Here is a 26,368-nt window from a genome sequence, read left to right on the forward strand (position 1 = left end):
GGAAAACAGGGGGAGAAGACACAATAATTGAGGAATGTGATTTGTGAGAGCTGGTCTTAGAATTATGGAGGGGAGGTTGTGGACATTCAGGCTGTTAGCAGGCTATGTTTTATAATACTGGGTATTAGCTCTGAGGAATCCTCAGTAATATCTGTTCTGAGTATTGATTACTTGTAGCCTGGCATAAAGCATCTTGAAACATTTGAGTCTCTCTTCTTTTTGACTTCTGACCACATCTCTAGTTCATTCATTGAAAGTTTAAAGCTTGCCAGTATTTCTTGCTTGTCTTCTGCAACAGTGAAGGAAGAGATATGGCAATGTGCAGAAATGCATTATTGATCTGCTTTTATTTCTTGTATTTTTCAAAAAAAAATTGGTGAGGCTGCACCTTGAATACTGTCTTCAATTTTGGGCCCCTCACTACAAGAAGAGCATTGAGGTGCTGGAGCAAGTCCAGAGAAGGGCAACAAAGCTGGTGAACGGGGTGGAGAACAAGTCTGAGGAGGAGTGGCTGAACTGGGGCTGTTTAGCCTAGAGGAAAGGAGGCTGAGTGGGGACCTTACCACTGTCTACAACTAACTGAAAAGAAGTGTTAGTGAGCTGGTTGTTGGTCTCTTTTCCCAAGTGACAGATGATAGGATGAGAGGAAATGGCCTCAAGTTGTGCCAGGGGAGGTTCAGATTGGACATTAGGAAAAATTTCTTCAGCAAAAGGGTTATCAAGCACTGAAACAGGCTACCAGGTCTTTTTCAACCAAGCAATTCTATGATAAGGGAACACTGAAAGTACAAATAATATTAGCTAAAATAAATGTCCTTTCCTGGTGTGATTTTTAGCTTACTATTAGTGTGAAGTGACGTTTTGCTTTTCATAAAGCATACCTGGTTTGAGAAATTTCTAATATAACTCATTGTGTTCTTTACTGAATTGCCATTTTTTTTCTGCCCTTATAGTTCAGTTAGCATCTGAATTTGGAATATATAGAATGCAGGATAGAAACTGTAATAAAATGTGTTTATTACAAAGCTTATAATTTCTTTAATTATTCCTTAAAAGATACTATGCTGTTATTTGTTAATGCTCTATTTTATGATGATAATTATAATTTAGGCTCATAATTTTACCATGTTAAAATATTTTTACAACCTGTAACATTTTAAATATGTCTTTTTATTTAGGGTATTCTCTTGGTTTATGATATTACCAATGGCCAGAGCTTTGAGAATTTAGAAGACTGGTATAATGTGGTAAAAAAAGCAAATGAAGAATCAGAAATACAGCCACTCGTGGCCTTGGTTGGAAATAAAAGTAAGTTTATAATGCGTAAATATTAATTGAAATACTCTGGATGTTGCTCTCTATGGAAGAAATGAAAGAAATTCTTCTAAAGAAGAAATTTACATATTTAGTAAAATGAAACTAAATACTGTTTTGTGTGTTGTTGCTGTGTAGAGATGACACATTTGGTTGTACCTCAGTATTATGGTTATGGGCAGTTAGGTTTGAGGGACTTGCTGCGTCATGCTTTGCCTAGCCTGCAGCCTCTCTACCTGTGTTTTATTTATTTGGAGAGCAGCACGCAGAAGTAGAGAGATCTCTCTCACTCATGTTTGAATTTGATAGGGCTTCAGGATATAGCCATGGCCTGCATCTAGAACGGAGAACTGGGAAGCATTCCTGGATCTAATAACAGGTATATTTCATGGTTCTGTATGTCAAGAGAATGCTAAATTAAGTACCGATGTAAATATTATGTAAAATAACTACACTACACACAGAATCATAGAATCACTAAGTTGGAAAAGACCTCCAGGCTCATCGAGTCCAGCCATTCCCATCAACCACTAAACCGTGTCCCTGAGCACCTCATCCACCCGTCCTTTAAATATCTCCAGGGATGTTGACTCAGCCACCTCCCTGGGCAGCCTGTTCCAGTGCCTAATGACCGTTTCTGTGAAAATTTTTTTTCTGATGTCCAGCCTGAACCTCCCCTGGCGGAGTTTGAGGCCATTCCCCCTTGTGCTGTCCCCTAACTGGGCATAATATTTGAGGTTCTTATTAGGGTTTTTTTACATGCTACCTGTAGGTATGCACATTTCCTGTTGTTATAGGGTTTTTTTAACCTATTCTCTTTGTAATTACTTAAGTATATTATAGTGATTTTCTTTTGATCAGCAAATTATGCCACTTTAGAAGCAGGTGATGGTTATTTAATTAGATGGATTCCAAATTCCTCCATTTCCAGCTCAGAAATCTTACAGAAGCATCCTTATTAACATATCTGAGGTCTTGATCCTGGCTCTCTTCTTTTCTGTTGAAGAGGATAAAAGCAATGTGAAGCAATATTAGAAATGAAGTGGTGGAAGCAGATATGGAATTTTTAACAATGTAAATATATTTGAACAACACAAAGCAGATTTGACTCTTTTTGGCTTTTCAAGTAATTTGTGTCCATGTCATAATGTCCATATTATTACAAACCTGAGAAAGACCTCATCCAGCCAGTTAGTATTGTTTAAAAGCTTTTGAAAACAATGTAGAGACAACACTTTGATTCAGAGCCATTAACCGTGGTGTTGCTACTGTGATGCTGTAATGTTTTATGGTATTAATTATGAATGACTACTTATATTCTGTGAAGAAAGCAGAGAGGCTCTTAGAGTTACAATATATAAATGGCACTTCTGAAAGTATAACATAGACAGTATTGTACTCTAGTAGACCAGAGGCGGCAATATGGATTCTGTTGAAATTAAAATGAAAAATATTTTTCACTGATTTATATTTTGCTCTAAATAGGACTTCCTAGCTGGAGTTCTGCACATCTTATTTAGTATTTATGGTAAGATATGTTGTAACATAGGATAGATAATGTTCCTTTGCTGGAATGACACATGGAGGTAGAAAATCAGACACTTTTCCATTTGCACGGGTTTTATTTCTGTTATATACCTGAAGTGTAGATTTTTTTTTCTTGTATACATGCTTGCAATTCTTTAAAATGCAAGTGTTTCCTTGGGAGCATCTGCAGATACAATATGGTTTCATAGGTCAGTTTCCAGGTAAAGGCTGACTAGTGAAAGAGGTTTTATTTTATGAAAATAGCAGCTGAAGGAACATCATGCTTGCTACCTTGTTTTTCTTCAGAAGTTGCATGTAAAGAAAAAAAGGCAAACTATTGATTTCATGTGATCCTAAGGATGTTTGGTTTTGCACATAGAGCATGCAGAGAATGCTGTTTACAGAGGTCATTTTTTTCTTTATTTCAGCATGATAAAAATTAAGCGTGTAGAAGTGTGTTGCTTTTCTGAATTTTATAATAGAAACGCTTTAATGGTCTGTGAGAGGCAACTGTAGTCAGGCTCCGATTATTAAATGAACAGAAAATAAGGTAAGTGTTTATATAGAAGCAAGATGTCGACTCTGGCGTATTATGAGAGGGTAAAGCCATCAGTACCAACAAGTTCTTCAGGTAGATTCACTGTGTTCAGAATAGCTTGACTTCTTTGCTTAGTAAGGGATAAGACACTAATACACAATTCAAGAGCAATAATAGGCTTAAAGCTAAGAAAAGCCATTTGATGAATTGATAAACTTATTTGACCTTATGCATCATATGGTGGAAATAATTTCAGTCCGTAGTTTCTGTCTCAGGATTGTACTCAGTTTTTCAGCTCTAAGTGTGTTTTAGGAAAATATCCAGGTATGCTCACTTGAAGACTAGAAGCATCTATGTCCACAGGCAAGTTATTTTAACAGATAACTTTCTGATAAGTGTTAAAAAATGACAAGAATGCAGTTATGTTTATTCATAGCAACTGGTAAGCATTCGGCCAGTATTTAGATACCTTGATAAGAATTTAGAGGTCCAGCTGAAACTATCAGTTTTGAAACCTTGGCCTAACTTTAGTGCTGCTCTCATAAGTATATTTAGCTCACACTTAGGCTCTCATTTGACCTTTTTTATTTACTAATACTGTCTGAAAGGAATGGTTGTATTTCCATTTTGGAGTAAATACACGTGTGATCTCTGCTGTAGTGTTTCAGAAATCAGCATAGAGCTATAGTTTTAAAAAAAAAGCTTGGAAGAAAATGACAGGTTTTTTCTTCACAGTGTAATATAGAAGACTGTACATGTGAATTCTATTAGGTGAAAATAATTGCCTTGATTAGTTTTGGCATTTAAAGCAAATTGCTTCACTTATAGCAGTATTTTGTGCGTAATTATGTACTGGCTGTTAAATTATCTATAAACCGGCATGATTTTTTATTGAGGTTTCTTTTTCATCAATTTTTAGTAATTCTGTTAAATGTGTTACGTTTGCAGGAAGTTATACAGTTTTCTACAAAACTTGAAAATATTGTTCAGTGCTTATTTAAATGGATCAGTGCTAGTTTTGACTCTTCTGTTTTATTGTACTTTACAATTGATTAGAAGCACGAACACAGTAAGTTACTGTGTCTGTTTAAAGCATGATAATTAACTTCTGGCTGGTGGCAGTCTATTTAAAATGTCCTCTTGTGATTGCAAGAGACTAAGATTTACTCATGAAACATGGGAAAAGGTAATTTGTACATAGAAAGCTCTAATCAGTCTCCAGTCTCTCATCTCTCAAATTTATTTGAAAGGAGCAGAGTATGCATTGGGTTCTAAATTCTGGACCTTCCCAACCCTCTTCTTACTTTTTTTTGCCTCCTTTTTTTTTTTTGCCTCCTTTTTTTTTTTTGCCTCCTTTTTTTTTTTTGCCTCCTTTTTTTTTTGCCTCCTTTTTTTTTGCCTCCTTTTTTTTTTGCCTCCTTTTTTTTCTGCCTGCTTTTTTTTTTCCTCCTTTCAAGACTAGCTAAAATGAAGGACTTTCATTGCCCACTAGTTTATTAAAAATAATTGTGAGAACTAGAGCTTCAGAGATGCCGTCCTCCTTTATGAAAGTAATACTTTATTTAAGGGGGCTGTCTTCCTCTTGGGTGCATAGTTTTACTTTTCATTCTTTGTTCCTTCCCATACATTTTTTTTTCTATAGCACGACCTACACGTTTGGTCAGAGAGAGTAGAAAACTGATTTGAGTCAAGGTCTTTGCCAGACCTGCTTCCTGCACTTATGTCCAAACATCAGTTAATTCTCTGTCTCTTTATGATTTTTGTCTGTGTATTTGGTAAACAATAATAGAGAATTTTTCTTTTTCATATTAATTGTAAATAATAACATATTAATAATGTTAAAATTTACAGTTGGTGTGGAATCCTAAATTTAACTTTTCTTGTAACTTACTTTGTGGTATTTTATTTAATATGAAGTATATTTGAAATGTGCATAGTTTAATGTTGCTAATATCACTTCATTTGCACCAGAAATAAGGGCATAAACCTTATTGTTAAGGTTAACAAATAGTTTTGAGCTTCATTGCAGTAACTTAAAATTTTTATAGATATGTTGCTGTCAAATGCTTTGCCTTATATTGTATAGTATAAATGAAACTGTAGTAATCGAGTGAATGAATTATGTTTTGTGCACTTAGGATCTTTGCTTAAATTTGTTATTGACAGAGTTCAGTAATTGCTATGATCTTCTAGACGTTAGTGTGAATTAGAAAGGTTTTACTCTTTTGTATGACTGATGTGTTTCTTTCCTTTCTACCTTGACTATTATATATTTTTCCTCTGCACTAATCTGTAAGTAGAATCCTCGAGTATCGTACCAAAATTTTCAGTGGATATCATGTAAACAGAAATTAACCCAGGTTGCCTGGGAGCTACACTTATTTTGATTTACAGCTGCCAAGATGGTCTTAGGGCAGTGGTTATCTGTAGCTTATATAGGGAGTTGGAATTATCAGATACCACTGTATAGTAGATGGATGAATGATTTCTGTTCTGAGAGATATTAACCAGATCCACTTCTCAATAACGACTAATAACTCAGGTTTTTAAACAGTCTTCGTGACAGATGAGGGCACAGAGGAGAATGCATCAACACTAATTAAGAATGTTGACCGTTAGTTCATCCTAGCCATGATTAATTGATCTTGGAGTACTATCTTTGAACAGGAAGTGGTATGCTGTTACATTGAGAAGTTTAAAGGTTACCTTTTAGTGTACCCTTTAACTTACATTTACATACAATGTAAAATGTTTTTACCTATCTTATCTGAGTGCAGAAAGAAAGATTTTCCAGCCCAGAAATGAAAGAATGTTTGGTGTACTGTGTTCTAATGTGGATCTGGCTGGTAACAGGGCATACCCAGTCTCCTTTTGGAATCTGTTACTGCTTTATGTACTTAGTCTCTCCAGTTATACTCAGAAAATTTCTTCATTAATAATCATTTTGAAATTCTGGCTTATTAAAATTCAGAACTATACATTTATTCTCTTGTCCCTCCCTACATCCCTCAGCTGTTTTCTATTCTTGTTTCCTGTGGGCTTGCACTTGTTAGGTCCTTCACCTGCAATTAGGACAAGTGTTGAGCATCAAATGCAAAGACCCCTGTTCTTTTGAGTCTTATGCCTGATTAAACTAAAGTTCCTGTATGCCTAACTGTAGGTCCGGTCACCTGAGCCTCACACATGCTCCTGGGACTGGAGAGTAGACTACTTACATGTAGAGACTCCCTTAAAAAGAAAACCTTGTCCTGTGCTACGGTCAATTTACCAACTCATTTGAATAAATGTAGAATGCTACCCTGTTCTAAAATATGTATAGAATGTTTGTCTCAACAAACTTGTAAGATTAATAGAAAATTGCAGACTTATGGATTTGGCAGGTAACTTTTTTTAAACATTATTTTTAACAAGAAAATTAAATTAATGAAAGGGGAAAACACAGGTGAAAACGATCTTTTATTCACCATAATAATGTATTTTCAATCCCATGTCTGAATGTATGTCTTTATTACTTTAGGGATGGGGGCAACCTTGAAACATACACATTTTTGAGTGATAAAATTGCCTTGCTTGTCTGAGAAAGCATCTGCCTTGCATGATTTTGATCCTACATCATGCTTGGCATATTATTAATGGTGCTGGCTACCCCTACTGCCAAAGTAATCTACTTTAATTATGTCTGTTAAGTTGCCATGTGGGCCAATGAACTAAACTGTAATATATGCCACACAGATACATGAATGGAGCCTGAACCTCAAGTGTCATCTTTAGAAGGTAGCTGAGATCACAGAAGACTACACAGAACTACAGGAGGAAGGTTTATCGCTGTTTTGTAGTATTAATATCACATTGGTGAAGAAGGGAAAACACCCGACAGGATAGATCACAGGATAGATATGGGCATAGGTACTTTGATCTGAACCCAATCTTCATGTAATCTGCTATGATAAATGTATCTGTTGCATCTGGTTGCAAATCAGCCTGTGTTTTACTTGGATTCTTCTTTCAGTGTCCTTGATAAAATGATCTCCTGGATTGGAAGTCACAGTGGACACAGCAGCTGCTAAGTCACCTGGTTAAAGCCGAATTTTTCAACTTCTGGTCTTTCTTCCAGTGCTACTGCCTTTAGTGGAGCATGTATACAGGATAGATTTTGGTGGAGGCACTAAAAAGCCAAGTATGCTGTGCTAGACTACTAACAAGAAAATAAAATAAAAAGGGAAAATTTTTTCTGTCATACTGCTCAGAGGATAATTAATGATCATTATCATCATTTTCTGCCCTGCCTGTTTTAAAACCAGTTTTTGATGTTCAACACAGATAGGATTAGCTAGTAGTGAACGTGCTTTTTGATTTGTGTTCTGCAGCAGTATGGGATTCAGTACAGAGATGAAGCGAATAATATATACCTCTTGCCTACAGAAGATATATTAACTTTTATACCCCTTGTCTGAATTTGAGATTTGTACAGTTAGACAGAGCCCTGATAGGAAAAGTTGTAGTTCTATGAAAATCAATGAATTTGCATTCATTTGAACCAGGACAGACTAGATATTGTGCAAACTGTCTGCTGTAATTAATATTTCCTCATTTCGATTATACGATGCTTTAGCAAGAAAGTGAGGCTAATTGTGAACTAGTCCAACTGACAGACTGTTCTTACGTTATACTTATTTTAGTGAATGTAAATAACTTTGTTTCTTCTTCCTGCACTTAAAATCTTGGGGCTGCAATTCGGTATTTTATTTGCACACATAAGGTTTGCCTGCTGAGTTCAAGGACCTAGTAGAATATTCTTAGTGTAGTTGGAACTGAAGTGCTAGTGTGGCAGGAGTGTCAATACCAGTAAATAATATATTCTCATTCACTAACTGATATACTTAAATTCAGAAAAATCTTTAAAGATGTCATCCAAAAATGGAAGTAGAGGTAAACCATTCAAATACAAAGATTAGAACTTTTTATGTATCCTATTTTTGTAGTAATACACAAATGAAATGCTGAGAGATCTCTTACTGTTTCCATGGATTTTGTCTGTAGTTTATTTAGCAATGTAGACGTATGTCTAATAAAAAAGATGTTGCATAAACCATAGTCCAGGCTGAATGTGCTTCTGTTTTTGGTAGAAATGTTTTTTCTGGCTGCGTCCTTCATACTTAGGTCTTCTTACAACAAATGGAAAGCCCTTAATTGTACCTAAGGGAATAGTTAATCTATGGTGGACATATGGTGGACAAAAGCTGAGTCTAGTAAATGAAAAAAATTATAAACAGAAAATGTGTGAATGTCTGCACAGTCTGAAAGTCATGTTGGATTGTAGCTTATTTTAAGCTAATTTGCTATTCTGCTAGTATATTAATGGAATTCAGTACAGCATAAAATATGTAGTTTAAAAAACCAATCAATTTAATGTCTATTTTATTGGATTGAAAAAATACCCATTTTTAAGACAGGACAGAGTTTGTTTTCTTTGCAAGTTGTCATGCTCCCACCTTTGCCATCTGACATAAATGCAGTATGATTTCATTAGTGAAGTGAAGCTCTCTGATATTTTTGAAAGTTAAGACATTTGATTGGGGCAGTTAATCAGTGTTAACCGTGAGCAGCTCTTGAGCTTTATGGATTCAAGCATTATATGTGGTTGCACTGCTCCAGCAAAAGGTTAAGTATTAATGGAAAATGTTCACAGCTCTTTTACTCAAAGAAAACATGTTACTTGTAAGTTTTCTTTTGATTTTACTTTTACAGTTACATTGAATGTCTTCATTCATTTAGCCATCCATAAAGCAAATATTGTTGCACATGCAGTGGATAATAAGTCTTTTTAGGACTACTTGTGTGGTATGTCACAGATCATTAACTGCAAGTAACCACCTGACTTGAGGGAAGTCTGGAAGCATCATTACAGTGAAATAAGCTTTTATTTCTGTATCACTGCAGCACATTGATTGGTAGGAATGTCTCCATTAGCTACTGTGGAAATATATTCTCATATATTATTATTGAAGGAAGTTGAAGAGAGGATAACCAAATTTCAAGTGTGAATAGGGCACTAGTATTAGGATTTTGGACAAAGTGGGAAAACACAAGTGCTATTGTTGCATTATTTTCTATTTAAAAGCTAGATAAGTCAATAAACTAATCTTTGTAATGATTCAAGTTTAGAGTCAGACTAATAAGCTATGGTAACAGTTGTACACTATTTATATGTACACTGTGGCTTCAACTGAAATGCATATAGTAATTGAATATGTTTACTACTCTGTACAGAAAGAAAATATAGAAGAGAAGTTTCTTCCTAATCAGCAAGGAAAACTTCAACTTTTTCTATTTATTTTAATGAAGCATAAAATTTTAAGGTTTATATTGCAGGTAGCATGCAATTATTTCTGTTTGGAGCATGAAGGATAGCCTTTGTTTGTATGGGAAATAATCATCATGGGTAACCCTCATTAATATAATTAATAGGAGTTTGTAGTAAGAGAAATGCAGTTCTGAAACATCCTGAAAATATCTTAGAAGATTCGAAGTTCTTAGAGATTAAAGTTAAGATAATACTGTAGGGTTATCTTGCTGCGTTGCTGATTTTCAAAATACTTTGCAGCCAGATCCTTGAGGAGCAAAATACAATAGAACACCAATAAATGAGTAGAGTGTTCAGTCATCCTGAGTGGTTTAGTGTGAACTATGTGCATATATTTTGAAGAAAAAGAATTATGGGGAATGCGTTAAATATATGTTTTAAAACAGTATAATTGTGGAGACATTATCCACATGTATTTGGCATTTGCAAGAGAAGAAGCAGAAAATAAATGGTACTATTTCAAGCTTAGTTCATAGTTTTAGCCCCATACGCTTGACATAAGGAGACATTCTGTGTTTATGATGTTCATTTCAGTACAAGAGGATGTTTACTCTTAAGTTTGTGGCTTTTTTGATAGATCTTTAGACATATTAATGCTTTCATGCCGCTACCATCTCTGATTATGAATACTTCATTATTCCAATATTTGAAGATATAGGACCTGCTATTTTTTTCTACTCTCTACTTTGGTTTATTTTATAGGTCAGGTTTCTTTTGAGGGGAAGAAATGTACTTGAAAAAAGGCATTACGTTATTTATCTGTATAAGATGAGGCTATGAAGGTGTTATCATGGGAGTAAGTCAGTACCAAAAGTTGTTTGATCTTAAAGGTCTACTGAGATAAACCAGGTAGTTTAAATGCAGATAGCATTGTTGTTGTGTTGTTATTTGCACTCTGCTTGTTATCAAAGGAGAGATCTAAGATTGTGTAGTGCCAAAACTATCTGTAAAAAATCAATTAAGATTTGCCGAAATGTGTTGATTGAGGGGGTAGAATACAGTGCTAATGAATGGTAAATTAGAAGTCTAGTTTGTTTATTTAAAATAAGGTCTGAAAAGAAAGGGGATTTATGTAAGTTGTATGTGTTTCTATTTAAAAAATCCTGAACACAATGAGTAACCATCCCATCTCATTCAGATGAGTATTTTTAACACTTAAATTCACTTTTACAAATGTAAAATGAGCATTGTCATATTTCCTGCATTCTTTTGTTCCGTGTGAGGAATCACTGACCTTAAGATAAAAATTTTGGTTGTTTACATAGATGTAAATCTAGAGCACACGTAATGGCTTCAGATGAGGTGCTCCAAGTTTACCCTGGTGTTTTCATTGTACAACTAGCACACCTTTGATACTGTTGAAAGAGACACCATTATTTGCTAAAAACTTACTTTATACATTTACAGAACTTGAAAAGTCATTTGCTGTAGGCTTGCAGAAGGGAGACAGCAATGTATAAGAGTTATTGGTCAGGCAGGCTTTTGAACTGAACTGTTTCAAAAATATTTTTGTTCTGCTACCCACATAGAAAATGATGGCATTTTGGAGTCTACTTCTCAGTCTTCCTTCAAAACTGTCATTGGAAAATCTTGAAGTATTGTGATTTGGAGATGCCACTGCCAGTGTCTCATGGAGAGTGTAGTGCTGATGCTTCTCTTCCTATTCTGCAGGCTGTGCTCCTAATATTATGGACAGAAAGGCTGTTTTTGTTTTTATTTTTCTTGTATGTCTTCCATGATGTATCACACACTCTTAAATATGATAGGACTTTCTGAGAGTAATGCATCATGGATACTGTCCATCTGGCAGATCCAAACTTGGAAGAAAGCAACAGTGTAAGACAAACAAAATTCTCCCTCTTATTAGGCACCATACTGATTTTTCTGAATCAAGCTGTTTTGTTCTCTTGGTTGGTTATTTTTTAGGCAATGTGTTTTATGTGAAAAAGGAACCCTTTTGAGCAGAAAAAACCAGTTTTCAGTGTAATAACCCTCCCTGGTTGTTGTGACTGATGATTCTGGACTAGTTCAACTGTAAAGAGTTTCCAGAGTTTTTTATTTTGGTGCAAATTTCAATTCTATGAATACTGTTGTGGTAGTTTATTTTAATAACATTACTCTGTAAGTGCAGATAATAGAAGAAAAAAAGCTTATTTTAAGCAGTTGTAAAATATGGAATACATGTTAAGGCTGTAGGAAGGTTCTGAATTTTCACAGAAGTTACTTATTGTGTTCTTCACTCTGTTAGTTCTTGTCATCCTACAGTGACTTTATGATCCAGTAGCTGTAACTTTCTACAGCAGTACTGATGTCTATCAGGAACAATGACTGAAAATATCTGGGCTTAACAATGTTTGAATTTACACGGTTTGTTTTTTTTAATGTGATTTTTTTTTAATATTTTAAGTTGTCTCAAGCTACACAGTAGAAATAAAGGAAACGATGTAATGAAACAACAATAAAGAACAGTCATTGTAGAGCTAGTATACCACCTAAATAATAATTAACAATTTTCTTGGGCTTTTTTTTACAGTACATATGTTAAGATGACCTCCTTTTACACCTTAAGTTTTGCAGTTTTATTTTGGATATGATGTATCCAAAAGGTTTTTAGAGAATAGTTACTGGTGTAGTTGCATGTTTAAGTGGTTGATCACTAGGGCAATAATGCTGGTTTCTGAGCACAGCCAGTACTTTTTCCAGCTGCTTTATAGTGATATTTTGAAGCTTAAAATGTAATCTATATGGGTAAGCCACAAAAGCCACTATATATTAAAGCAGACTGTGACAGTAAATCAAAATTGAACAGCTGGCAACAGTACTAAAGTCATAAACTTATTTATTAAAGAAACTAAACAGAAGAATTATATTAAAAAGAGAGGGATATGTTCTACAGACCAGTGGATATAGCTTAAAATCTGGAAAGTGCTGCAGATTAAGGGCCCAATTTATGAACATCTGTTCTGGCAGTTTCTGTGAGATCCTCATGTTCCTTTCAATAAAAGTGTGAAACACATTCTCTCCCCTATACTAATCATGCATTTCTACAGTTCATAAAACTTGCATTGATCCTGATGCAACTGAGCCTGTCTGCTTTACGCACTTGCTAGAGTAATTATTATTCATGAAAGGGTAAGTACTACAGCAGTGTCACAATCCCATGGTATGTGCTTATCCTGACTTGTTCCAGGTGGTCTCATTGGCTTCAAAAGCAGTGAAAGAACATTGACATTTCCTTCATATGTTTAAACTTACAGCATGGCAATGAACTAATAAATAGAAGCAGGTCACTAGAGAGCAAAATGGACAGAAAAATGTCTTGTACTTGACTTGGTTTCTCTGAAATTGAAGTATACTTACAAATCTGGTGTTTCGCTCTTTAACAGTCACCAAACCAACTTGACTCCTCTCATCTCTCAATTTTGAAATAAATTATCATAGAATGATTATCTTTAATTACGATGTTCACATTGACTAGTATCCTATCTTTTTGTCACGTTGATGGGTATCTAGGAGTAAGCTTTGAGATATTCCTGATCTGCTTTGGGAGAGAACTGAAAAATCATGAATTCAAAAGTGATTTTCTAGTTCCACTGTCAGCAGTATTCCTTTAGCTTTGATGTCAGAATTATCAAGATTTGTTTTGGAGATTTTATCCACAAACTCAGTTTTACAGTCAGGCTTGATCTGCATGGCACAGGTCATAATATTTTGCTCTGTAGCTCTTCATGTCTGGTAATTCAGACTGAACTAGAATAGATCATGGTGAAAGGCCATCAGATTTTCTCTTGGGCAGTGCAATCTCTACTGACATCCCAAGCTGTGCTGCCATTAGGAGAAAAAGTCAGTCTCTCAACAAAGTCAGAGATGAGGAAACTGAGGTGAGGTACAAAGGAAATACTGAGCAAACATGCAGTAAAACCACTTTACCTGTCCTGAGCAGGTTAAATTATTTTACTGATGAAAATGGTTACCCGTTCTTTCTGTTTGACTTTGAATAGGTTCACCATGGCATGCCTTTTTATATTAGGTTGTAGAGCATACTTTTACCTGGGTAGAACACTTCCAGCTAAGAATCCTCAAGACAGGAAAATCTCTGTGCTCCTTTTGGGAGCTAGCTCCTGATACATTTAGGGTCATGCTGATTCACAGGAAGGAAAGAAAGAGGATTTCTGGTATCTTTTGGACAAAGGGAACGTGCATTTTCTGTTTCCACGCCATCTATTTTTGTGCATTTTATGGTGTGGGTACATCTCTGTGGTCTTATTTGTAGTGCATATCAATTTTTTGGGATCACTGGGCCAATTTTTTTTCCATCTAACTTGTGGAATATTAAGGAGCTGTATTTCTGCTAAATGTATATTGGTCATTGATAGTTCCTTTTGTCTTTTCATTGAGTGATACTTTTCTAATTAATTTATGTGTATTTGTAGTGCTCAGAGTAGTACTGGTAGGCAACTAAACAAAAAGTAACTTATAACCACCTCATAGTTAGAGAAGTTAAGTTTTCTTTCTGCTCTGTCTAACATGAAACATGTTTTGTTAATTGGTGCACTATGATCATTTTATCTGTCAGTGATGTACAATATATTAATCTCAATTCTTAAAGCATGGTTTTATTTGTAGACGATTCAGAAACGTGTTTACCTGTGGTGAGCTTTTATTTGTTACATTTGATGCGTTAAAGGTGTGCAAATGTCATCGATATGCACTTGCATTAAGTATTTCACTTGTGATCTGGCTTTCATTTCTCATACTGTGCCTTATATTCAGCAAGGAACTAATTCAGCAGAAATAAAGGCTTCATATTATCAAAGACAGTATCAAGTTATGTCCCAGAGGAAACCTAGGCAAGGACCTAGGTTGTAGTGTTATTTTATTGGACCTCACTTGGATGTTCTGGATTCCTGTTTTTTATTAGTTCAGATTTTCTTATTTCTGATGAGTGTTCTATTTCTTATCCTTGAATCTCTGCATTTCTAACTGCCTCTCTTGTTTAGGCTCTGCAGTTCAGGCTGCATTACAAGTATCTCTTAGATTTGTTTTATCCTCTCCATTCTCTTTACACCTCATCCCTTGTGCCTGGTGCAAAGGGAATGCTCTTAATTTTGTTGATTTTCATAAATATTCTGGGAGTGCTGATGTGGACAGCCTGATGTGGACACCATTTTTTTTTTCTTAAATAGTTATGTCTTGAGAAGTGTGGGTTACTTTACATACTTTTTTAGTGTATTAGACATCTTACAAAAAATCTAGTGGCTTCTCTGGCTAAGTAAGCTCGCTGGTTGAACTACTAAGGTCTTTGGTTCAAGTAGTAACTGTACTAGTGCACTGGAGAACATTTCTTTTGGAGCTTTTGCAGTCTACAGGATATGTAATCTGCATAGATTAATGTGGCATTTCCTTCATAATCCTATGGATTTTCTGTCTCAAAAATACTTCTGTAGTTTATCTAAGAATTTTAGTAGAAAAAAGTTTAAATATGTGACGATATCTGGAGTTATTGTATTGCTATTATGTGCTTTTATACTTAAGGTGTACAAGTAGAAAATAAACATGGCATTTTTATTCTTTCTGTGAGTTTTTGTTTGTTTGTTTGAATTTCATATCTAGTGCTATGTATTAAATAAACGGCCCAGGAAGGCAAGATTTTTGTGAGTATAGTGGTGCTTAAAAATATAGATTGCTGTCTGGTGGGATTTTCGTTTGCAGTTAAAGCTAGTTGCCCAGTACTTTATTGGTACTTTATTTAAAGTCCCAATAGGCATGCCTGCTTGCGTCTTTTAGTGTCTCAGTATTGTTGCAAATTTGATTTTAAATGTTTAACTATTTCAAGAAGACACATAAATGCAGGGAAGGTTAAATTATTTTGAGAACCAGACCAGTAAATATATGGCAATATTAGTAAGCTAGATCTGAATTATGTGTGAGTTTTCTGAGTTCCTAAATGTATTTGGGAATAATACTGGAACCTGTGAAACTACTTCATTCTGAAATTAATTTTAGGAGTGTTCTGAGGGAGAGCACAGTAGATAGCCAAATTCTATTATACTAGGAAAATATAATTTAATTTAATTTTGGATAATATTTCTGAAGAAACATGGTTAACTTCCCATTAGCTAGCTAGTATAATCACTTAAGTGTGGTGTGCATTTAGTTTTGTGAAACTTATTTTGTGTGTTTACTCTACCTCACTTGTTCTGGAATTCTTTTCCCTACCATCAGCACAGCTGCCTCATGCATTTCCGTGGTCCTTTTAATCTCAACTCTTAATTAAAAAAAAATTAAATCAGATGCTGTTTAAAGCTTCCCATTTAGTTTTGGGAAAATGAAAGTTCACATCTAGTTTAGGCGTGTGTGAACAGCTGTTAAAAGCCACAAGCAAAACGATACTTATAAAAGTAGTGGGGGAAATTTTAAAAGCAAGCTGCCAGTTTGACTGTACTTTTCAATAGCTCTTCACTTTCAGCCAAATGGTTTTAACAACAATTTTCTTTGAAAAAAACCTTGTGTTTTATAGTAGCAGCAGCCCAAGCAGTTAGGCCAGTTGTAATAGGAGGCAACTTGCCATTTCTCTTTAACTTTTTATGAAATTTTTCTTTGAATGTAGGGAAATTGCCCATTAGAGGCTGGAGGGGCTGATGCCCACCCACCATGTAGGTACATCTGTCCCCATCTGATTCTAATGAGGGATCTTGTTCAGTGAAATACCCGAGTTTCAAGTCTAAGATAGAATGATAATACTTTCCTTACACTATATTTTGCAGGCATTGTAGTCCTACTCATGACTTAAGCATTTTGAGGTAATCATAAGATTTCTTTTTTGAGTCTGAGTTACCAAATCTGACTAGTCAGTTAGACAGAAGCATGCAGGGAATTCATCAGATGTTGAATATGTAAAAGAAAGAGGAAAGAAAAAAAAAAGAAAAGAAAGAGGACTGTTCCTTGTTCAATCCAGCTTCTGTACTTCAAGGAGCATTCAGAGAGGGAAAAAAAGTAGTTCCTTCAAAAGCATTTTATCTTTATTGATGAGGAGAGGAGGCTAGAGTATAAAATGCTCTGTGACCTAATGACCACATATATGTATCTCTGGAATTTGTTTGGGCAATTTTCTTTGCACCTGTTTTATCTGGTGCACTCCTTGAGTGAGGTGTCATCGCTGCAGACCTTATCAGGTGTGTGGTGGTCTGAACAGGTGTGGCTGGTCCCACCAGATTACCCTGTGACGGGAGGATAATCGGTTCACGTAGCTCAAGCTAACCATGTCAGTGTGTGCTAAAACTCAGAGAACGCATTTGGATGTGGAATTGTTTTCATACAGTATGGAAGATACGGCAGATATGTGGCTGTAGCACAAGCCGGGGCTGCATGTAGCGTATAGATATAACCTTGTATGTGCGAGTGCGACAGAGCAAGCTTTGCGTGGTAACTCGTGCTGGTCCACTGAGATGAGATGTCCCTTGAGGCGCTCTTTATAATGAAGTCTTTTGACCTTTTTGTGGGGCATTAGCATGATAATAATTTTTTTGAAATTTTTTTCAAAGCTGCTTTTTAAAAAAAAAAATAATAAAATTGAGGATGTTGAGGTATCTTGTCTTTTAATCTCAGCAGATTGCAACCTGGATTAATTGGTGCTGTCACTTAACTGCTGGTTAGATTTCCATACTTGTGTTATGACTTCAATATCACTTTGGCCCCCAGTTGTGTAGCCTGCAGCCAAATGTTTTGGGTTTTAAGGTTTGATATGGCTTTCAGATTACTTGGTTAGTAATGTAAATTCTTTTAAAGTTATTTGTCATTGTTTTCTGCTTGTATATGTAAGTATGTTATGATTTACATTATTAGCCAGCAAGAACCAAGAAGTTTGTTAATCACTTTCTGTTCATTGTACATCTCATTTTTGCATTGTTTAATCAGAATTCCCTAAACATTTTCCACTATCATTTCTGAAAGGAAAAAGAAACAAATAGAACAAACAAAATGTCAAGCAAGTAATTTCCTTCTGTCACAGTGAGTATCCCTCATGCCAAACTGTAAAGCTCTCACAGGACTCTTGTCTATGCTAGGATTAGAATTTTAGGTATAAATCACAGAACTGTCCTCAAGAATTGGGAAAAGTTTAGGTGGTCCTAGTCTACACAGTGCGCGTAGGAGGGCAATAATGACCGCAGGAATGAAAAAGCTTTTATATGAAGAAGATTGAAATAGATTGAGTTCCTTTGCTGTAGGAATGAGACAAGGAGGTGTATAAAAGCATGAGAAGAGACCAGAGAACAATTATATAGCATCTTTTTCAATAAAAATCCAAGGAAATCTCATGTCATTATATTAAACAGCAAACTTAAAATAAACAGATGAAATTACTTTTCCACGCTGTGAATTACTAAATTGTGGAAGTACTATTAATTGACTATTGTAGAAGTTACAAGTGCACACGAGTTCAGAAAGGAACCAGAGAGATTTCTGAAGGGCTGGTCCGCCAGTCACTATAAAACATTTCAGCTGTCTTCCTAGCAGCCTGGAGATGTAGTGTCGGACTGAGGAACACGGATTGTCTAGAAGTGAGATGTATATCAAGGAATGATAATTGTATTGTTTCTGATTTTTGTGCCTTAATACCTGCTGTTGACTGCTCCTTGAGGCAGGTTACTGGCATTGGTTATACCAGATCTTCAAATATCACATTTAAAAAAACCAGATTCCTTACCATGAGCTGTTACAACTCCTGCTCCTCAACCCTACCCTAAAAATAAACAAGATCCAGCACAGCAAACGAAACACCCCCACTTGCCATTTTGCCATCAGTGCCTTATATTGTGTAACTGTATTTATGTGTATTGCTTTGTAGCTGCATGCTTGGGACAGTGCAGGTGAAAGAATGTGACCTGATTTCTTGTGGTTGGTCCCCCAGTCTCATTTATTTTTCAATACAAGTCTTTGGATAAAGTAATTAAGAAGACTGTGGGATAGAGAGCGGCACTGAGTATCTGAGTAATCCCTAGTGAATAATTTTAGGCCCTTGGGGAACTTTACAGTTATCTGCTCTTAACAAATTCAGCCTTGTTAGTCACAAAGACTTTTCAAAACTCCACTTCTTGCTGAGACAATGTTAAAGAAGTTTGTTTTGCTGCAAAGTTCTGAAAACCTAACGTGTCTAATACATTTTTATGAATATATTTTAAAAGGAAGTATGACGATGACACAGTTTTTCGGAATGCTCCATGATGGCATAAATGAATGTTTAACCATTTAACTAAAGGCTCTTTACTATCCTAGTTCTGAAAAGTTCACACATGGAAATTGTGTCTGCAGAATACTGTGTTTTAGAAGAGGAGTGTACGAAGTCACAAAGAAAATTTTGGTAGATCACGTCTTGGAGTTACTTACAAGGGACTTGTTAACTTCTTGACTCCTATTCTTCCTTTCCCTTTCAAACCTAGCAAAGGAAGTACTGCTTATGCTTATCCTTGAGGACTCCTAACTATAAAAAGTCGAACAGAGTTGTTTAACCATTTGAGGTTATGACAGACTTAATGATCTGGTAAAATACATGCTGAACATCTGAATTCCAGTGTAAGACGGATGTAGCTGATTTCTCTAACTGCAATGAAAGTTGAAAAAAGCAGAAACTGTTGAAATTGTCTTTGTTTTAGCGAACTTTTAGGAAAAAAAATGTTAAAAAGTTTACAAAAAGAAGTCCCAGCTCAATGTTAACTTGCTTAATATTTTCAAATTAATGGGAATCTTGAAAAAAATTTTTAGGACTGCATGCATCTGTTCAGATTCAGCTTTTCTCAGTGTTGTATCCCCCACAACATTCACCCCAGTCCGAGGAAGTGGTTTTGCAATTGACTTAACCCAGTTTTGCTTGTGAGGTGTGGCCTCACCAATGCTAAGTACAGGGTGACAATCACTTCTCTGGTCCTGCTGGCTAAACTGTTTCTGATACAAGCCAAGATGCTATATGCCTTCTTGGCCACCTGGGCACTCTACTGGCTCATGTTCAGTCGTCTGTCAATCAGCACCCCCAGGTCCTTCTCTGCCAGGCAGCTTTCCAGCCACTTTGCCCCTAGTTTGTAGTGCTGCATGGGGTTGTTGTCCCAAGTGCAGGACTTGGCAATTGGCCTTGTTGAACCTCATCGTGTTGATCTCTGCTCATTGATCCAGCCTGTCCAGATCTCTCTGTAGAGCCTTTCTACCCTCAAGCAGATCAATACTTCCTCCCAGCTTAGTGTCATCTGTGAACTTTCTAAGGGTGCACTCAATCCCCTCATTCAGATCATTGATAAAGATACTGAACAGAGCTGGACCCAGCACCGAGCCCTGGGGAAAACCATTTGTGACCAGCTTCCAGCTGGATTTGGTTAGACTGGCCTCCAACTGGAGTTTAGTTTCTCTTGCTCATCTGAGACTAAAGTTGCAATATTAGTGTATTATCTTACTGTCCTCACTACTTGATGCTTTTAATTTATTTATAAAAATAGTAGGTATATTGTAGAAGAGCTTTTGTAGCATTTCCTCAGTATCTGAGTAAAATATGGCCTTCTATTAAGTTAATGAAGTTCTGAATTGAAGTGTTCACATCATGATAGAAATTTATGTCAAGAAGAGACTAACTATGTGCTCATTCTACTTGGAGACAGGAACAGTTCTTCAATACCATGATGAATGACTGACTGATATATTCTTTGAAATTGAAGGATTTTTTTTTTTTTGCTTGGTGACTAGTTAGTGATGATGATATGGGAGTTTGCAAATGTGAAAGAGGTTTGTGCAGTCCTATTTCTACTGTCTGGTTTGAAAATGTTATATTGTTGAAATAGAAATAATTTGAATTCAGTTCTTTGTGGTCTTTGAGATGCTGCTGCTCAATCTAATAAACAACTGATAAATTTACTATCAGTGATCTGAATATGATTGGTTTTCATTTCTCCTTTTATAGTTAATCAAAGTCTGTTCCATTTCTTTACTAAGCAGTCTTAATTTTTCATAGAAAAAGTAATTTAACATAAAGGTGAGGTGTACTATTATTTTTTTAACTACTAGTTGAAAACATTTTGGCTTGGGAATAATTAGTTACGAAAGCTTCCAAATGGAAGAAAAACGGGACTGCTGTCAAACAAGATTTGATCCACATGGAACAGTTAAGCAGTAATAAATTGCCTAGTAACTGAGCAATTTCACTCAGATATGTGCTAGTCTTGCTTCTACTCTGAAAAAAGTTTGGAAGAAGAACTGATGGCTGAAATTGCTTAATGCTGGATGTTTATTGTAATAACAATAATACTGACTTGGCCTGATCTTTGAACATTTAAGGCTTGTTTTTATATCCTAGTGAATGATTTCATGTTCATTTGTATTTTTTGTTGTGGGAGAGCTCCCAGAGGGGTATGTAGGAGAAGCAGTAAGTGTCTCCAACTTGTTATTACATCTGCTGGAAGCAACAATGGAATCAGGCATGGAAGGACACTGGAGCTGACCTGGGTTGTCTCTGCTAAGAACAAGTAATTCAGAGAATTGGATAAAAGCATCCAGACATTTTTTTTTTTAACATGGCTATTTGTCATGAAATTAACAGTATACCTGTGGAAATGGTCTGTATAAATGGATGCAGTAGCAGCTATGAAGAATGCTCGAGTGGGTCCTGTGAGGAAGTGCTATTTATTAGGCAAAAACTTTTACTAGGAAGCAGTTTTGTATTAATAGTTCATTAATAGCTCTGTGGCTTCATGAAATATATTACTCTGCAATATGTTCATATGCATTATTGCTGTGTAAGGATAAAGCTTTTTGCTTGCTGTTATATTATGTCCAAATATACTACTTTTTGATGACATTACTTCTACAATTGTACCTGGCTTACAAGGCACTGGAACATGTTTGAATTATGGGGAGAACTGCAGATGTGTCTAACATCTTGGGGGGGGGTTGGCCAGGGCAATTTTTTTTGTATTTAGTCTGTAATTACAGACTGCATCTAATCTCTTAAGGAGATATCTGTCTCTAATAACATGAAAAAATTGTTTTATCATATGTGGTCATGAGACTAACTTTGTTAACTTGCCTGCCCTTTTGGATGTTGACAAGAAATTTGGCCCTCCTGAGCTCACAGGAGGCTGCAGACACACTATTGGTTGGTTGTGTGGTGAAGCTGGTTTATAGCTTGAAGGTAGCACCGCTACCTCATGGGAAGCAGAATCTGTGACTTGATCTGGGTTAAACTCCACATTGCAAAAAGTAGTATTTGTTTTTAACATGGATCAACTAGTTGAGCTTAGTAAGCTCTCCTACACGTTGAATGGTCTCCTAAATAGGTTAGGAGAGAATAGAGCACTGTGACATGAGCGTAGGAACAACTTCCTCACACAGCTGGTGAGCGAACCGACAAGGGACGGCGCCCTCTTGGACCTACTGTTCATGAACAGAGAAGGCCTTGTGGGGGATGTGAGGGTTGGAGGGCGCCTGGGGCAAAGTGATCATGAGATAATAGAGTTCTCAGTGCAGGGTGAGAAGAAGAAGGAGGTTAGCAGAACAGTCGCGCTCAACTTTCAGAGAGCAGACTTTGGACTGTTCAGAAGGCTGGTCGGAAAAGTCCCATGGGAGGCGCTCCTTAAGGGCAAGGGAGTCCATGAGAGCTGGGCACTCTTCAAAAAGGAACTCCTAGCAGCTCAGGAGAAAGCTGTCTCCATGTTCTGGAAAAGTAACCGGCAGGGTAAGAAACCGGCGTGGTTGAGTAGGGAGGTCCTGAGAGACATCAATAAGAAGAGGAAGGTCTATGAGCTTTGGAGGAAGGGGCAGGCATCCTGGGTGGATTATAGGGAGGAAGCAAGAACGGGCAGGGAAAAAATTAGGAGGGCTAAGGCCCAACTAGAAATCAGATTGGCCAAGTCTGTGAAAGACAATAAAAAATCTTTCTACAAATATATCAACCGTAAAAGGAGGACTAGGGAGAATCTCCAGTCCTTACTAGATGCAGAGGGAACAACAGTAACAGGGCATGAAGACAAGGCTGAAGTACTCAATGCCTACTTTGCTTCAGTCTTTAATAGTAAGGAAAGTTGTTTCCTCTGTGCACAACCCCAGGGGTTGGAGGAGCAGAACAAGTTTCCCACGATCCAAGAGGAGGTGGTTAGAGACTTGATTGCCTGGCTAGACGTCTACAAGTATATGGGGCTGGATGGAGTTCACCCAAGAGTTTTGAGGAAACTGGCGGATGTGCTTGCCAAACCCCTTTCCATCATCTTCCAGTGGTCCTGGATTACTGGAGAGGTACCACTGGACTGGAGGCTGGCTGATGTCGTGCCCATCTATAAGAAGGGGCACAAGGCGGATCCGGGGAACTGCAGGCCTGTCAGTCTGACCTCAGTGCCAGGGAAAGTCATGGAGCAGGTGATCTTGAGTGCTATCATGAAGCACATGCAAGAGAACCGGGTGATCCGGCCCAGTCAACGTTGGTTCATGAAAGGCAGGTCTTGCCAAACTAACCTGATCGCCTTCTATGACCAAGTGACTAGACACTTGGATGAGGGAAAGGCTGTGGATGTGGTTTTCTTGGACTTTAGTAAAGCCTTTGACACAGTTTCTCACTGCATCTCTGGCCTGGACAGGCACACACTCCTCTAGGTGGAAAACTGGTTGAATGACCAGGCCCAGAGAGTGGTGGTAAATGGAGTTTACTCCAGCTGGAGGCCAGTGACAAGTGGGGTTCCCCAGGGCTCAGTGCTGGGTCCAGCCCTGTTCAATGTCTTTATCAATGACCTGGATGAAGGCATCGAGTGCACCCTTAGCAAGTTTGCAGATGACACTAAGCTGGGTGGAAGTGTGGATCTGCTGGAGGGTAGGGAGGCTCTGCAAAGGGATGTAAACAGGCTGGACCGCTGGGCAGAGTCCAATGGCATGAGGTTTAACAAGGCCAAATGCCGGGTCCTGCACTTGGGGCACAACAACCCTATGCAGTGCTACAGACTAGGAGAAGAATGGCTGGAAAGCTGCCTGGAGGAGAGGGGCCTGGGTGTGTTGGTTGACAGCCGACTGAACATGAGCCACCAGTGTGCCCAGGTGGCCAAGAATGCCAATGGCATCTTGGCTTGTATCAGAAATGGTGTGACCAGCAGGTCCAGGGAGGTTATTCTCCCTCTGTACTCGGCACTGGTGAGACCGCTCCTCGAATCCTGTGTTCAGTTCTGGGCCCCTCACCACAAGAAGGATGTTGAGGCTCTGGAGCGAGTCCAGAGAAGAGCAACAAAGCTGGTGAAAGGGCTGGAGAACAGGCCTTATGAGGAGCAGCTGAGAGAGCTGGGGTTGTTTAGCCTGGAGAAGAGGAGGCTGAGGGGAGACCTCATTGCTCTCTACAACTACCTGAAAGGAGGTTGTGGAGAGGAGGGTGCTGGCCTCTTCTCCCAAGTGACAGGGGACAGGACAAGAGGGAATGGCCTCAAGCTCCGCCAGGGAAGGTTCAGGCTGGACATAAGGAAAAAATATTTCACAGAAAGGGTCATTGGGCACTGGAACAGGCTGCCCAGGGAGGTGGTTGACTTGCCTTCCCCGGGGGTGTTTAAGGTGCGGGTGGATGAGGTACTGAGGGGCATGGTTTAGAGATTGGTGGGAATGGTTGGACTCGATGATCCAGTGGGTTGCTCCCAACCTGGCGATTCATGATTCTATGAATGAACAACCAGGAGTTGGACAGGTTGGTGAGATTTTCTGAGCTTTGGTTGTGGCATTGATAGGTCTTGAAATGGTGGCTGGAAACTCTTGCTGTTAACTGCAAAAGGAGACAGATGTGAGTAACTGAAGGTAGGATCTAAGAAATGTATGAGTTTTAAGATACTAAGACCTTGAGTTGATGACATTATAATGAGCTTTATATTTTATGGCTGTCAGTCCACGAAATCTTCTGAATTTTAGAATGATAAATTGTTTAATAGTGTTCTTAGTATTTAACTGAAGGTAGTAACCGTGCCTTGTCCTGGAACTGATAAATTCAGTGATGGATGTAGCGGATACATCAAAGTCAGAGAAAGGAAAGCTGACTTATCTGTGGCTTGCAGATATATTGGACTAGCACCATCTTCTGAATGTTTAGTACATTACAGCTTTGTGTCTTCACTAAGATATTAAAGAACATTAAAAAAAAGAAAATCACTCAACTTTGAATTTCAGTAATCACAGTACCTTAATATATTTTTTTACACTCTGTTGAGTTTATGGAAAAGTTAAATCAAAGCAAGGAATATCTCTGGTTTAATGAGTAAGAAATTAAGATTTTGGTTTTATATTTTTTTAACCTCTGTTCTAAAAAGTAAATTTAGTATTTTTTTGAAAAAGAGCTGTTGAAGACCAGCAATTGTCTCAAGTAACTCTGCTAACTAAGTGGATTAAAGCAGTTTTTTTAAATAATGTTTCAGTAATCTGGATAAAAAGAATTCCATGTTAAATCAAAGAAGAGTCTTTTATTATTTTTCTGTTAGCAAATTTCAGAGTGCTCAAGCAGTTGTTAAAGTTTGATATGAGGAAGTTTAGAAACTCTTATCAAAAATAGTAATGTATAATCTAACGAGAAACTTATTTTTTGAAGCTAGGCTCATAGAATTTTATTTGTCCGGAGGAGCTGATATGAACATTTTAAAATACATATGTTGTGGTTATCACAATGTTAAAAAGTATTCTATCAGGATTATGAATGAAGTAATTTTGTGTTTCACATACATTGCTGTGGAAAGGGTAGTATTGTATTTGTGAGAGAAAATGTATATTCTAAATGGTATAACTTTTTTCTTGTTGTATTGTTAAAACATTAGTAATTAGAAAATGACGTATCACTCAAACCTTTTCATTCCATGCATATATTTAACTACTGTGTTTGTGAGAGATCGAAAAAATGAAATATTATATTTATTACTTGTAGAAGGTGTTATGAACGTGAGAATAAATGCTGCAGCTAGAGTTAGAGATAAAAAATAGTTATCATGTATTTTTGTGTTGTAGTCTATTTGCATTATGGTACTCAGTTAACAGAATTGCCATTTTCTGAGATGATCACCCTAATGCTTCTACTGTATAATTTTTAATTTCATTAGATGTTTCGTTGTCTATTGCCAGTATGTTAGATTGTGCCTCTGAGGACTGGAATTCCAGCTGCTGGGCGTCCTGGATTATGGCTTGTGTTATTTTAGGTTAGTTTGTTTTGTTTTGCTTTCTCAGTGTTGTTCAACAAATAAACCTTTCCCAACTGCCTTCCCGTGCTGTGCTGGCAACTGTGACTGCCCAGTGGTTTTTATAATTGGATTAATATAGCAAGGATAATTCAGTTTGAGGGTGTTCTCTTGTCCCAGCTATTTTCTCATTTCTTCTCATCTCTAGGTAACAGCTATTTATAAAGATGTTTTGAGTCCAAATTAACAGCTTTAACTTGATAGCATTTACTTCTACTTCCTTATTAACTTTCTCTTTGGCACAAAGATTAGGAAGCCTGAATACAAGAGTTAAATAATATGAAAGATCATTTAGTCCACAAAGTAAGAAATTGACATGAAGTTTCACTGAATCCTGAGTTAAGAAAGGCTTTAAATTTATGTTTTCATACATGTTTCATTTTTTTGTAGAGATTTTTTGTAGAAATAAGA

The 26,368-nt window shown here is 36.9% G+C and overlaps 1 protein-coding gene across 2 annotated transcripts in view; it reads left to right on the top strand.

Annotated features, from left to right (window-relative positions):
• RAB28 (RAB28, member RAS oncogene family) overlaps window positions 1-26,368 on the top strand; it is a 68,775-nt gene that overhangs the window by 20,491 nt on the left and 21,916 nt on the right. For both annotated transcript variants that reach the window (XM_069856309.1, XM_069856310.1), the window contains exon 4: window positions 1,179-1,308. In XM_069856309.1, the coding sequence (XP_069712410.1) occupies window positions 1,179-1,308 (130 nt within the window). The remainder of the gene's footprint in view (window positions 1-1,178; window positions 1,309-26,368) is intronic.

This window comes from Phaenicophaeus curvirostris, chromosome 4 (assembly GCF_032191515.1).
Source record: "Phaenicophaeus curvirostris isolate KB17595 chromosome 4, BPBGC_Pcur_1.0, whole genome shotgun sequence".
Taxonomy (NCBI): Eukaryota; Metazoa; Chordata; class Aves; order Cuculiformes; family Cuculidae; genus Phaenicophaeus; species Phaenicophaeus curvirostris.